This window comes from Chiloscyllium plagiosum, chromosome 8 (genome assembly GCF_004010195.1).
Source record: "Chiloscyllium plagiosum isolate BGI_BamShark_2017 chromosome 8, ASM401019v2, whole genome shotgun sequence".
Taxonomy (NCBI): domain Eukaryota; kingdom Metazoa; phylum Chordata; class Chondrichthyes; order Orectolobiformes; family Hemiscylliidae; genus Chiloscyllium; species Chiloscyllium plagiosum.
In genome coordinates this window covers 96,797,256-96,810,432 of record NC_057717.1, presented here as the reverse complement: position 1 = coordinate 96,810,432, position 13,177 = coordinate 96,797,256, and the positions used below count along the sequence as shown (strand labels likewise).

Genomic DNA, 13,177 nt, shown 5'->3' with positions numbered 1-13,177 from the left:
AGGAACCTCTACCTTCTGTCGCAAAGCAACAACGATAAAACGGAGCGCCTATTAGGGAACAGAATCCCTGAACCATTCTCAACCTGATCGGGAACCCTTCAGTCTTGCTAAGCCAGCCCACAAAAATCAGAACAGGCCAACACTTTATATTTTTAAAATAAAATTGTACATTTACATAACCATTGGTGATCTGAAGTGTGCTGCACAGACAGTTACGTTCTTTTTCATTACTGGTGACAGTGCGTCTTTACACTTACCCTATCACAAATAATATAGGTCAAGACTGAAGGTTTACAAACAGAATGCCTGATACCCAAACAGCTTTTGGCTTTGGGACATTTGATGCATAGTCCAGGGTAACGGACTAGGAGGGACGTGGAATCTTTCTGCTGAGACAATTTACACAACCCTGTTGCAGCAGGCTAGCTGATTGTGCATTGCAAAGACCGTGTCAGAGTGAGGGCTTCTCTGAGCAGCTGTGGGCTAACTCAATGGCTTTTCAATCCATTTTCGAGTTAAACTCCCTGGGGACCCAAATGTGAACTGAGGCACTCCACACACTGTGCAATGGAGGACAGCAAACACTGCTCTGTCAAGAGGGGCAAATACACTTCCTTCAGAAAGCTCCTGACAAAAATCATTTACAAGTGAGCCAGATAAAAACCTGAGGGACAAAGCACTTGAAGACGACATGGATGGGACAAATGAAGGTAGGAGGGACAGAACATGGAAGGTAAACACAAAGGCAAATGATCAACAGACTCCAATTTTATTCCAGGTCATGGTTTAGTTTTTTTTCACAAGCTAGTTAATTTTTGTTTAATGCTCAACATTTGTAATGTACTCTTGATCAAAGGCTACATGATTCATGACAGATATCCTGATGGACTAGAGATCAGGCTCCCTACCTTGGAGGGACGCTGTTCCCAGTTGTTGACATTAAAAGGTTTGGCAACAGATAACTAATTGGATTCATTCATTAAAAATGGACATGCTCATGATCTGTAGCAAGGTAGGCCTTTGGATCCAGTTTAAAAGTCAATAAGTACCCAGTGCCTCATGGGGAAATAAACCTTTGAGGACTTCCAAAGTTTTTTTTTGGAAATGAAGAAACTCGACAGGAATAATACAATTTACATTTATATAGCACCTTGAACGTGGCAAAAACGTCTTCTCAGGGGCAGCCATTGAAACACTTGCCACATAAGGGGAGAGGAGGCCAAAAGACTGATCAAAGACCAAGGTTTAAAGGGACCGTGTTTAAAAAAAGATCTGAGAGAGGTGCAGGTTAGAGAGATCGGGGGATGCGAGGCCATGAAGGGATTTGAAAATAACAATTGAAAATATGACCTAATGTTGAGCATTTTGTCATCTGTACTCACTGCAGCCTCATTGTGTCAAACAAGTGGAGACAATTATTTTAGTGACGACAAGATCAAAGGCAGGTACTCGAGAATCCCCACCAGGTTACACACTGGGATCGCAACAGCTAATAACGCTGCTGCCATTTTCTCAATAATACTCCTGCTTCTTACCCATTATACAGCACGGAAGCAGACCCTTCGGCCCTACTCGTCCATGCTGGCCAGGTTTCCTAAACTGAACTAATGCCATTTGCCTGCATTTGGTCCATATTCCTCTAAACCTTTCCTATCCATGTACCTGTCCAAACGTCTTTTAAATGTTGTAAAGCTTAAAAGGCTGTATCCATCTCCTCTGGCAGCTCATTCCATACATGTGCCAGTTCAGAGAAAAACATTGCTCCTCAGGTCCCTCTTCAATCTTTCCTCTCTGACCTTAAATCTATGCCCTCCAATTTTAGACTCCCCTACTCTGGGGAAAAAGACCTTGGCTATTGGCCTTATCTGTGCGCCTCATGGTTTTATAAACCTCTATAACGTCCACCCCTCAGCTTCCAATGCAAAAGGTCCCAGACTATCCGGCCTCTGCTCATAACTCATCCGGTCCATTACTAACAGGCTTGAGCGTGAATTCTCATTTATTTTGGACAATCTTAAACCAGTTTCAATTACGTTCACAGCCATTGACCTACTCTTCCAATCAGAAGAATTTGTCCCTGTTGTCAATGAAACTATCAAAAGAGGTGCAGCAAAGGACATAGGGTTAGAACTTGGAGCCTTGCACTCCACTGACTGGTGTAGGAGGTGCTGAGCAACCCTCTGATGAAATCCCTTTAAACACAGGTTGCTTATCTGCTAAGCAGCACAAAGCCAGTGTATTTAATGTGGGTGTTCGTTGATTCCTATCACCAGGGATCATTCATCGTGTTAGAATTTACTTAACGCAAAGCCAAAAGCTAATCCTCAAAGTTCCAGGCAGCCCTTTCAAGGTTCTAATGATAAAACAACAACGTTTCAGAGACTGGAAAAGAGCAAATCAGGTAGCTATTCACATTTGATACGTCACTCTTAGAGGCTTCCTGTGGTAGTCTCCCTGCCTCTGGGCCAGAAGTTCTGGGTTCAAGTCCTCTCTGGAAATGTGTCATAACAGGTTAATCAAAAAAAAATCTAAATCACTGAAGAGCACGCAAGAAACATTGAAGGGTGGGACAGCGGGTAAAGAGCAGGGGAATGGTATCCGGTTTCTCTCAATAGGGTCCAGTACAGGCATGGGAGGCTGAATGGCTGCCCTTCCAAGCCGATGGGGCTTTGGTTTGTCATTGTAAACCAGTTGTTAATGAGTGAGCCTGAGTGGATAGGCCCCGTTCACAAAGACAATGGATGGACTGAAATACTCAAACACGGGTTTACAGCCTAGTTACAGCCTGGCACGACATGAAGGGAGACCCAGAGGAGTCCAAGATCAATTCGAGAATTACGGAGCCAGATTACGAGCCAAAAACGTGGGAGAGTAAAACTGAAAAGGGCCTAATGAAAGGAAAAGCAACAGCAAACCCAGCAAAGGCCAAATCTTGAATGTTCCTATTTATTGAGGAGAGGAACAACAGCAAGATAGAGGGACACCAGTTTAAACTGAGAGTGAGCAAACTCCTGCTCAGTACACCGAGTACACCGAGGCTTCCAGCTGTGACCAACATGCTTGTGTACTTGGGAAGTTGGGAATGCTGTGGCAGTATACAGAATCATAAAATCCTTACAGCGTAGAAGCAGGTCATTTGGCCTAACGAGTCCACACTGACCTTCCAAAGGGCATCCCATCCAAACCCAACACCCCCTAACTGCATTTCCCATAACTAACCCATTGTACCTACACATCCCTGGACACTGTGGTGTTATGAGGTTGAAGGTGTGTACTGTACCTTTAAGAGAGAGTGAATGCTGTTCGCACCGAGAGCTTGTAGGCACCAGTCACATGACTGACTAGCAGTCTCAGAGTGTACTGGAAAACTGAAAATATCTAACACTGGGCTGTGAAACAAATACCTGAGATTTGGTTGTTGGTTGATAACCATTCGAATGTAACCAATTTAAATTATGCGTCAAGAAGTGTGGTGCTGGAAAAGCACAGCCGGTCAGGAATTCCTGATGAAGAGCTCACGCTGGAAATATCAACTCTCCTGCTCCTCGGATGCTGCCTGACCGGCTGCACTTTTCAACTCTGACCGCCAGCATCTGCAGTCCTCACTTTCTCCTAGTTTAGATTATGCTCCAGGATGCTAAAACCCAATCGATTATGAATTTTCTGTTTTGCCAACATCGAACCAATGAGACAATCCAATGTTCGGGACAGAAAGAAGCAGGCATCTCGGGAGTTAGTCAGAGAGCGCGCGGGGCGGGAGAGCGCGCGGGGCGGGAGAGCGCGCGGGGCGGGAGAGCGCGCGGGGCGGGAGAGAGCGCGGGGCGGGAGAGAGCGCGGGGCGGGAGAGAGCGCGGGGCGGGAGAGAGCGCGGGGCGGGAGAGAGCGCGGGGCGGGAGAGAGCGCGGGGCGCGAGAGAGCGCGGGGCGGGAGAGAGCGCGGGGCGCGAGAGAGCGCGGGGCGGGAGAGAGCGCGGGGCGCGAGAGAGCGCGGGGCGGGAGAGAGCGCGGGGCGCGAGAGAGCGCGGGGCGGGAGAGAGCGCGGGGCGCGAGAGAGCGCGGGGCGGGAGAGAGCGCGGGGCGCGAGAGAGCGCGGGGCGGGAGAGAGCGCGGGGCGCGAGAGAGCGCGGGGCGGGAGAGAGCGCGGGGCGCGAGAGAGCGCGGGGCGGGAGAGAGCGCGGGGCGCGAGAGAGCGCGGGGCGGGAGAGAGCGCGGGGCGCGAGAGAGCGCGGGGCGGGAGAGAGCGCGGGGCGCGAGAGAGCGCGGGGCGGGAGAGAGCGCGGGGCGCGAGAGAGCGCGGGGCGGGAGAGAGCGCGGGGCGCGAGAGAGCGCGGGGCGGGAGAGAGCGCGGGGCGCGAGAGAGCGCGGGGCGGGAGAGAGCGCGGGGCGCGAGAGAGCGCGGGGCGGGAGAGAGCGCGGGGCGCGAGAGAGCGCGGGGCGGGAGAGAGCGCGCGCGAGAGAGGGGGCGAGAGAGGGGGCGAGAGGGAGCGAGAGCGAGAGCCCAACTGCCAGCAAAATACTCTCTCCCACAAGGTACCTTTTTCATATGAAACATCTTTACAGCAAACGACTGAAGACAACCCAGGGAGATCAACAGCGAGAGAAAGACAGACACCAGAGACGGCAACAGCTGTGTGGTTTAGAAATTAAGATGTAATTTTAATTTTACCAGAACAGTATATTGTTACAGAGCGGGAGGTAGATAACAAACATTTAAGAGAAAGGGGGCTTAGAGTTGTAAATACTTGTTATTTAAGGTTCACTTTTAGAGTTAAATAATACATTTATATTTTTTCTTTAAATAGTGGAACTTGGGAGTTCCCTGTCCCTCATATTTTAACAGATTACAAGGTGAGCTTTGCTGGATGTTTGGTTTAATTAGCAGAAGGGTTTACTGCCACATCTTAACAATGGGCAATCGAGCATGCCCAATCGACCCTAACCTGCACAGTTTGTATTGTGGAAGGAAACCGGAGCACCCGGAGGAAACCCACAGAGGGATGGGGAGAATGTACAAACTCCACACATGGACAGTCGCTCAAGGCTGGAATCGAACCCGGGTCCCTGGCACCGGGAGGCAGCCGTGCTAACCACTGAGCCACCGTGCCATGTAGTAAACACAAATCCTTTCAGAACAAGGGGAAAGGATGAAACAAGTACTTTTCCTCAACTGTAAGACGATCTGGGTCAAACACATGAAAGGGAGCTGCACGTATATATAAGGTATGTATCTACACATAAATAAAATGATAGCCAACCTCCCTTGAAATTTTCCAGCATACAATCACTTTCTTTTACATAAAACCACGTTTAACAAAAAAAAACGCAAGAACAAGGCAAAAGAAGGGAGATCCCATAATCAATTATTCCTAACCATCTGAAGAACGAGAAATAAAGTCTTCTAAATTGAATCAACAGTCCAGAAATGTCATACGTCGAATCTGACCGAGAAAGTAAACATTAAATGCCACAGTTCCCACTATCACCATGAGAACAGGGAAAGCTCCCTCTATTAAATACAACACCAACAGATTGGCTGTTTCAAACCTTGCAGAGTTCAACATTTGACACACATCATTAATACGGCAAAAGTTCATTTGAAGGGTTAGTTTTTTTTTAAAATTCATTCAAGGTTAAAACAAAACAACAAAACTTCAAGCAACACTACTACAGGACAGAAGTCACAGCATTCCACATACATTCAAAAGTACACTCATGCCAACTCCGGAATGGAATGATGCATGCACAGGATGGAAGAAAGAAAGATTCTTGTGGTCATTCAACAGGCCTGAAAAATACTGCACAGTGCAAAATTAAAACCAAAAACCAACTCTCACATGAAGAGGTGAAAAAGAAAAAAAGTCATTCAATACTCGACTGTAATATTCCTTTTTAATTTGTAGCTACAAGGCCATAAGACCTTAATCCAACATTTGGAGTTTATAATTTGTTTCGGAAGAATGTCAAATTAATGGCTGAGTTGGATTGCTCTCTGCATCACTACTTGTTTGACTGTTATCGGTGTCTAATTACATGATAGACACTGACTCCAGTTACAAAGTCAAGGTATTTTGAATTTTTGGTGCCTCCCACTCTGTTATGTCTGTTTATGTACGATTTTCCACACTAACTCTTCGCTCTCCTCCAGAGGAGTGAGTAAAACACAGAAGGGAAGAACTTGCATTTATATAGCACCTTTCACGTTCATCCAAAGACACCTCACGAATACTTGTGAAGTGCAAGCCACTTTTGTAAAGCAGGAAACAAGGCAGTGAAGGAGCTGTTCCCTGTGGTAGAGGTGTCGCTCACAAGGGGGCACAGTTTGAGGGTAAGGGGCAGGAGATTCATTTGGGGAAACTTGCTTTTCACTCAGTGGGAATCTGAAATGTAAGGAATGGGAATGGGAAGGTGAAGGAGGCCGGAAACCTTACAACCATTTAAAAATATTCAGACAAGCACTTGAAATATCGTCACATTCAAGGATGTGGGACAAGTGCTGGAAATTGGGATTAACACTTTTAATGGATGTTAGGTAGGTGCAGACTCAATGGGTCCAAGGGACTTTTCTGTGCTGTAAGAATCTGTGAATTTGCACAAACCAAGCTTCCCATGTGTGATAAAGTCCAGGTCACTGGTTTTCCCGATAGTGAAGGGGGCAGAATGTTTGCCATGCTGAATACACTGCAGCCACTCCAAGAGCTAAGATTGATTCCTGAATAAAGATCTCGGGGTGGTTCAATGTCCGAGTGTTTTTGGGAACCACAAAGACTGAAAGAAAACCTTGTCCCATCGTTTACCTTCACCTCCAGCTCCCCTTTACAGGAGGGTCCGAGATATTCAGGCCTTTAGTAGCTGGATTTGAAGGTTGAAACTTTATTGCTGGAACAGCACAGCAGGTCAGGCAACATCCAGGGAACAGGAGATTCGACGTTCCGGGCACAGGCCCTTCCTTCAAGGAGCAACACGGGCATTTCCGATAACTGGCACATTTCTCAAGTTGTTCTCAGGATTCAGAGTCATAGAGTTGTACAACACTGAAACAGACCCTTCGTCCAGGCTGACCAGATATCCTGAATTCACCCAGTCTGATTTTGCCAGCAATGGACTCGGATTCGGAACTGGGTCACGAACCAAATGCACCAAAACGTGAGTTGGCCAAAATGACAAGATTCAGACATTACACGCCAGCTATTGAAAAGAAAAAAACTCTTATATAAAGCCTCCGAGGGACCAGTTAGCAGGGGCTGTCTGATGGGGGTGAAGGAGTTCCCTTACTTCAGTGGTGTCATATTTGGTCTTTTCCACATCAGCCACTGAGTCTGCATTTTCTCAACATTCACACTCAGCACGAACAGCTGACTACTTGTCTGTAACTCGCTCAATGGATTTCAAGGTTTGTTTGCGCTTAGAATGTAGAATTGTTGAAGGGAAGAGACTGGACCCAGAGGAGAGAGAACTTTGCATTTTAACTCATGTGAAAATTTTTATCTTTTAACTAAACAATTCACATTTGAATATTTTACCCCTCACAACACGCTCTGGTCTGACAGAATCTTGGGAGGGAACTCCAACTCCAGGGCCAATTTAAACTCAATACAGGTATTTATTGCCTGACTGATCTTAAACAATAAAACAGAACCTAAAGGCTCTTAAGGTACAGTGGTAATGTCCCTACCTCTGAACCTCAGAGGCCTGAGTTCAAGTCCCACCTGGACCAGAGGTGCGTCATCAGAGGAATAACATCTCTGAACAAGTTGAGTGAAAAATATTGACAACACAACCTCTAAAGCCAGATCACCCAAGTCAGTCAATAAAAGTGCTGGGCCACTTTTGGGATACCATGTGTAATTCTGGTCTTTCTGCTAATAAGAAAGATGTCGTGAAACTTGAGAGGGTTCAGAAAAGATTTACAAGGATGTTGCCAGGGTTGGAGAGTTTGAACTATAGGGAGAGGCTGAGGCAGTTTTCCCTGGAGCGTCGGAGGCTGAGGGGTGACCTTATACAGATTTATAAAATCATGAGGGGCATGGATAGGATAAATAGACAAGGTCTTTTTACCAGAGTTGGGGAGTCCAGAACTGCAGGGCAGAGGTTTAGGGTGAGTGGTGAAAGATTCAAAAAGGGACCTCAGAGGCAGCTTTTTCCACAGAGTGGTGAGTGTATGGCATGAGCTGCCAGAGGAAGTGGTGGAGACTGGTACAATTACGACATTTAAAAGGCATCTGGATGGGTTTGGAGGGATATGGGCCAGGTGCTAGCAAATGGGGCTAGATTAATTTAGGATATCTGGTCGGCATGGACGAGTTGGGTCGAAGTGTCTGTTTCTGTGCTGGACATCTCTCCGACTCTAAGATAAGTCTACCCCAGTGACCATTTTTGAACTGCCCTCAGTTCGTGCCAGAACCAGGCCTTGGGATGGTTTACCCTCGGGACACAAAGTAATCCATTAACAGATGGAGAACTAATTCGGGTTTGTCCCTCACAGTGTGAAATGGATGGGGTAATGAGTAGAGTGCACTTGGGCCTACCCAGGCAAGGATGGGGTTTGACAGCCCTCCCAAAAGCCTGAAGGAAGTTTTAAATGGGATGGCACAGTAGCTCAGTGGTTGGCACTGCTGCCTCACAGTGCCAGGGACCTGGGTTCAATTTGATCCTTGGGTGACTGTGTGGAGTTTGCTCGTTCTCACCATGTCTGTGTGGGTTTCCTCCCACAGTCCAAAAATGCGCAGGTTAGGGTGGATTGGTGAGGCTAAGTTGCCCATAGTGCCCAGGGGTGTGCAGGTTAGGGTGGGTTGGCCATGCTAAATTACCCATAATGCCCAGGGATGTGTAGGTTAGGTGAATCAGCCACAGGAAACTCAGGGATAGCAGGGAGATGGGTCTAGGTGGGATACACTTCATAGGGTCGGTGTGGACCTGTTGGACCGAATGGCTTGCTTCCACACTGTAGGGATACTATGGAACATTATGTAAAGCAGAAAGATGGGCATAGTATTCCAGAGAGTAACCAACTCCTCTTGAGTTACGTCCAGAATGAGAGCAAATCACCAGGACACAGAAGCAAGCGACTCTGGGGTGACTACAGTCAACTCAGGTTCCAGGTCCCCAGTGCCCTGAAGCTCTGGGCAGGTTGGCTGTTTCTGAGCCCCTCAGCTCGCTCGGTGAACAAATGAACACACGACCAGTTACGGGGCCTTGCGAGAGTTCCTTCAATCCCCTAATGACATTAAAAGGTGCTGTACAAAGGCAAGTTTCAGGTATTACCCAATCACATTCCAGTGGCTTTTCTAACTTTTTGAAAATAAAACCCGAATGCTACATTCAGCTTGAGAGTCAAGCAGAACCAACTCTGGAGGCTAGGCTGGTACAACCTGGGTCCACATTTCTGTCTGAGGCACAGATCTGGGACTTGGGAAACAGGAAAGGAATGGGGTTGTGACCATCAGGACTTTCCTGTGCGAGACAACACCCCCTCAAGGGATCAATTTGTTCAGTGATTTAAGCACTTGGTCAGGAAAGGCCTGAACGCACAGCAGAGCAGGTAGTAGCTGAACATCTCTTCAACAAAAACAGAAATTGCTGGAAAAGCTTAGGTCGAGCAGCAAGTGTGGAGAGACATCAGAGTTAATGACTCTTCACAGATGCTGCCGGACCTGAGGGACATGGATAGGATAAATAGCCAAAGGCTTTTCCCAGAACAAGAGGGCATAGGTTTAGGGTGAGAGGGGAAAAATGTAAAAGAGACCTAAGGGGCAACATTTTCACCCAGAGGATGGTACGTGTATGGAATGAGCTGTCAGAGGAAGTGGTGGAGGCTGGTACGATTGCAACATTTAAGAGGCATTTGGATGGGTATATGAATAGAAGGGTTTAGAGGGATATGAGCCGGGTGCTGGCAGGTGGGACTAGATTGGGTTGGGATATCTGGTCGGCATGGTTGGACCGAAGGGTCTGTTTTCGTGCTGTACATCTCGATAACTCTACGACTTGCTGAGCTTTTCCAGCAACTTTCTGATTTACAGTATCCGCAGTCTTTTGGTCGTTCGATAAAGACCATTTTTCACTGGAGGCCTTTCGGTTTCAAATGAACATATTTTCAGTGTACAGCGATGACTGCTAACTTTGTAATTTAAAAAAAAGCCTCTTGTTTTAAGCACTGGGGTGGCCAAACACACTCAACGCAGTTCATGCAGAAATTTCTCAAACTTTCCTTGTCAGAAGCTCAAAGTCCAGAGTGATTTGTTTTGGCGGCATGGGCCGCAGAATCTTCCGGAACCGCAAAAAAAGGGTTGAGGGGCCAACTGGGGCCTGGCGATTAAAAAGGAATAAAGCAGCCTTCTTCACAAGCCGCCCTGTCTCCGATGACAGCCCCTGGTGCGTCCCACACTCCCCGTATCCCTCCCCAACCACAAAAGTAAAACTCAAAAGACAAAGTTGATTGAACTGATGCGATACGTTACCATAGGAGGCTTATTCTCAGACTCCTTCAAACAAAAAGCGATGGCATGCTGAATGCAATGGCAAAAAAAGGAAGAAGCATAAACGCAGTGTACTAGACTCAGCCACTGAGAACGAGAGCGCGCTGAGGTCTGTCAGGTGACCAGCATGCAGCCCTACGGCTTGGCTAACACACGATAGGGCAGCGAGGAATCAGTGTCTCTTAGCTCATTCCATTGATGGTCTCGACATGGGCGGGTCTCTCCACAAGCTGCTCGCTTCCCCGGGATACCTTTTCCCTCCTCCTCCTCCCCCACCAAATTCTATTCTTCGATATCCAATTAGAGAGCGCCACTTAGATAAAGACTTCGCCATTTGTGCACCTCATGCTCTCGAATTAAAAAAGTCCCCATCTCTCCTCAGGATGGCACATCCCACCAACAATTTCTCCATATTTCACTCTTCTCGGGATGGAGGGTTAGCACCTAGTCTCGCCCCCTTCCCCACCCAATCCCTGTGTCTATTATCTGATAAGATTACATTCCCTATAGTGTGGAAACAGGCCCTTCGGCCCAACAAGTCCACACCGACCCTCTGAAGAGTAACCCACGCCCGACTAATGCACCTAATAACTATGGACAATTTAGCATGGCCAATCCACCCTAACCTGCACATCTTTGGAATGTGGGAGGAAACCGGAGCACCCGGAGGAAACTCACACAGACACGGGGAGAATGTGAAAACCCACACAGACAGTTGCCCGAGGCTAGAATTTAACCTGGGACCCTTGCGCTGAGGCAGCAGTGCTAACCACTTAGCCAACGTGCCACCTCATTTTTAGTTTTGTGTCTGTCATTCAATTTTGTGGAAATTGGATTTCATATACCATGGTAGGATTTGAACCCCTCTGGGCTGCTATCATAGAATCCCTACAGTGTGGAAACAGACCATTCATCCCATTCAGTCCATACCAGCCTTCCAAACAGCATCCCACCCAGATCTCCGTGATCTTGCATGTCCCATGGCTCACCCATCTAGCCTGCACACCCCTGAAGGTAAGGGGCAATCCACCCTAATCTGCACATCTTTGGACTGTGGGCGGAAACTGGAGCACCTGGAGGAAGCCCACGCAGACATTGGGAGTACGTGCAAACTCCACACAGAGTCGCCAGAGGCTGGAATCGAACCTGGATCCCTGACGCTGAGAGGCACTCCGTGATCTTGCATGTCCCATGGCTAACCCATCTACCCTGCACACCCCTGAACGTAAGGGGCAATCCACCCTAATCTGCATATCTTTGCACTGTGGGCGGAAACTGGAGCACCCGGAGGAAGCCCACGCAGACATTGGGAGTACGTGCAAACTCCACACAGAGTTGCCAGAGGCTGGAATCGAACCTGGATCCCTGACGCTGAGAGGCAGCAGTGCTAGCCACTGTGCTGGCCAAACCCACAGCCACCAGATCCCCATGCCCCATGTCATGCCTGTAGAGCTCATTTTGAAACCCTGGCCTCCATCTTGCTTCTATAACTTTGGCACATTGAACCAAGCTCTGGCCAATCATTTGAGATGGCTTCCTCCTCCCTCTGAATGAGGAACTGTGGACTGATTGGAAGAGAAAGCTCATCTCAATAACCATTCCATACCCAACTTGGTGGATTGAGAACTTCCCTCCTCATCCCATTGGAAAACACCTCTGAGGGGAAATCGAAACCGAACTCAAATCCCCTCCCTTTTGTTTTAATTTGTGGACAGGGTAGATGCCAAGCACAGCGGGCAGAGACTCTGTGAAAGATAACATTCAACCCAATGATCTAAGAGACACACAACCCAATTTAAAAAAGTATTCAGATTTTAACAACGGAGGTAAAGGATTAACATTCACTCTCAAAGCAAAGGATTCTGGGATTGCCAACTACAATTCTCAGACAGAGATGACCAGTTTAAAATGGGCCCAATTACAATGAATTACCGAAAGAGCACAGAACCTAAGAAGCACTTTCTAGAAATCTATGTAGAAGAGGGTGTCTTAACTACTTGCTGAATGGCCAAAATGGCTTCGTATTGCCCGTCAGGTTGCAGTAAGTTGATGACAAAAGCAACAAGGACCGGACAGTGAATGAAAAATGCCAGAAAATTCCATTCAGGTGACCAAATCCCTTGTACTGCAGAATACCTCTCTCGTTGACTGGAAATCGGTCCAATCAGTCAACATGCCATAAAGACCAGGGAAAAACCACACAAGATACGTCACCCGTTCAGACAGCTCTCCATGACAACATGATTTTTTTTTTGAAAAATGTAGAAGGTTCTTGGGCACAAACCTCAACCACTGGTCTTGGAATCAGCTGTCTCTTAACATTGATCTTAGCGTTTTCATCAACATTAGAGTCAAGAGCTTGCGATCGGAGGGCTGGAGGAAGAAAGGGGAGCTGTGGCTACAGTCAGATCAGCCATGACTTTATTGATTGGCGGAACAGGCTCGAGGGGGCCAAATATTTCTTGCGTTCTTGTAAATTTAAGCATAGATCACCCAGCCAACTCTCTGAAGTTCCCCACAGAGCTTGAAAAACATTATGGTTTTTTAAAAAACAGCAACAGAAACACATTTGGTTTAGTAGCACTGCTAAAATGTAAAGCTGGAAGAATTGAGGGGAGGAAATGGCCTTTTCCTCACATTCCACCCCCACCCCACCCCCAACACCTCTTTCCAGAGAATGCTGGAAATGGTCCCTTTAAGAAT

The 13,177-nt window shown here is 47.4% G+C and overlaps 1 protein-coding gene across 1 annotated transcript in view; it reads right to left on the bottom strand.

Annotated features, from left to right (window-relative positions):
• Window positions 1-13,177, bottom strand: part of camsap3 (calmodulin regulated spectrin-associated protein family, member 3) — a 207,499-nt gene that overhangs the window by 64,989 nt on the left and 129,333 nt on the right. Inside the window, exon 6 of the mRNA XM_043695113.1 lies at window positions 10,457-10,504. Within this exon, the coding sequence (XP_043551048.1) occupies window positions 10,457-10,504 (48 nt within the window). The remainder of the gene's footprint in view (window positions 1-10,456; window positions 10,505-13,177) is intronic.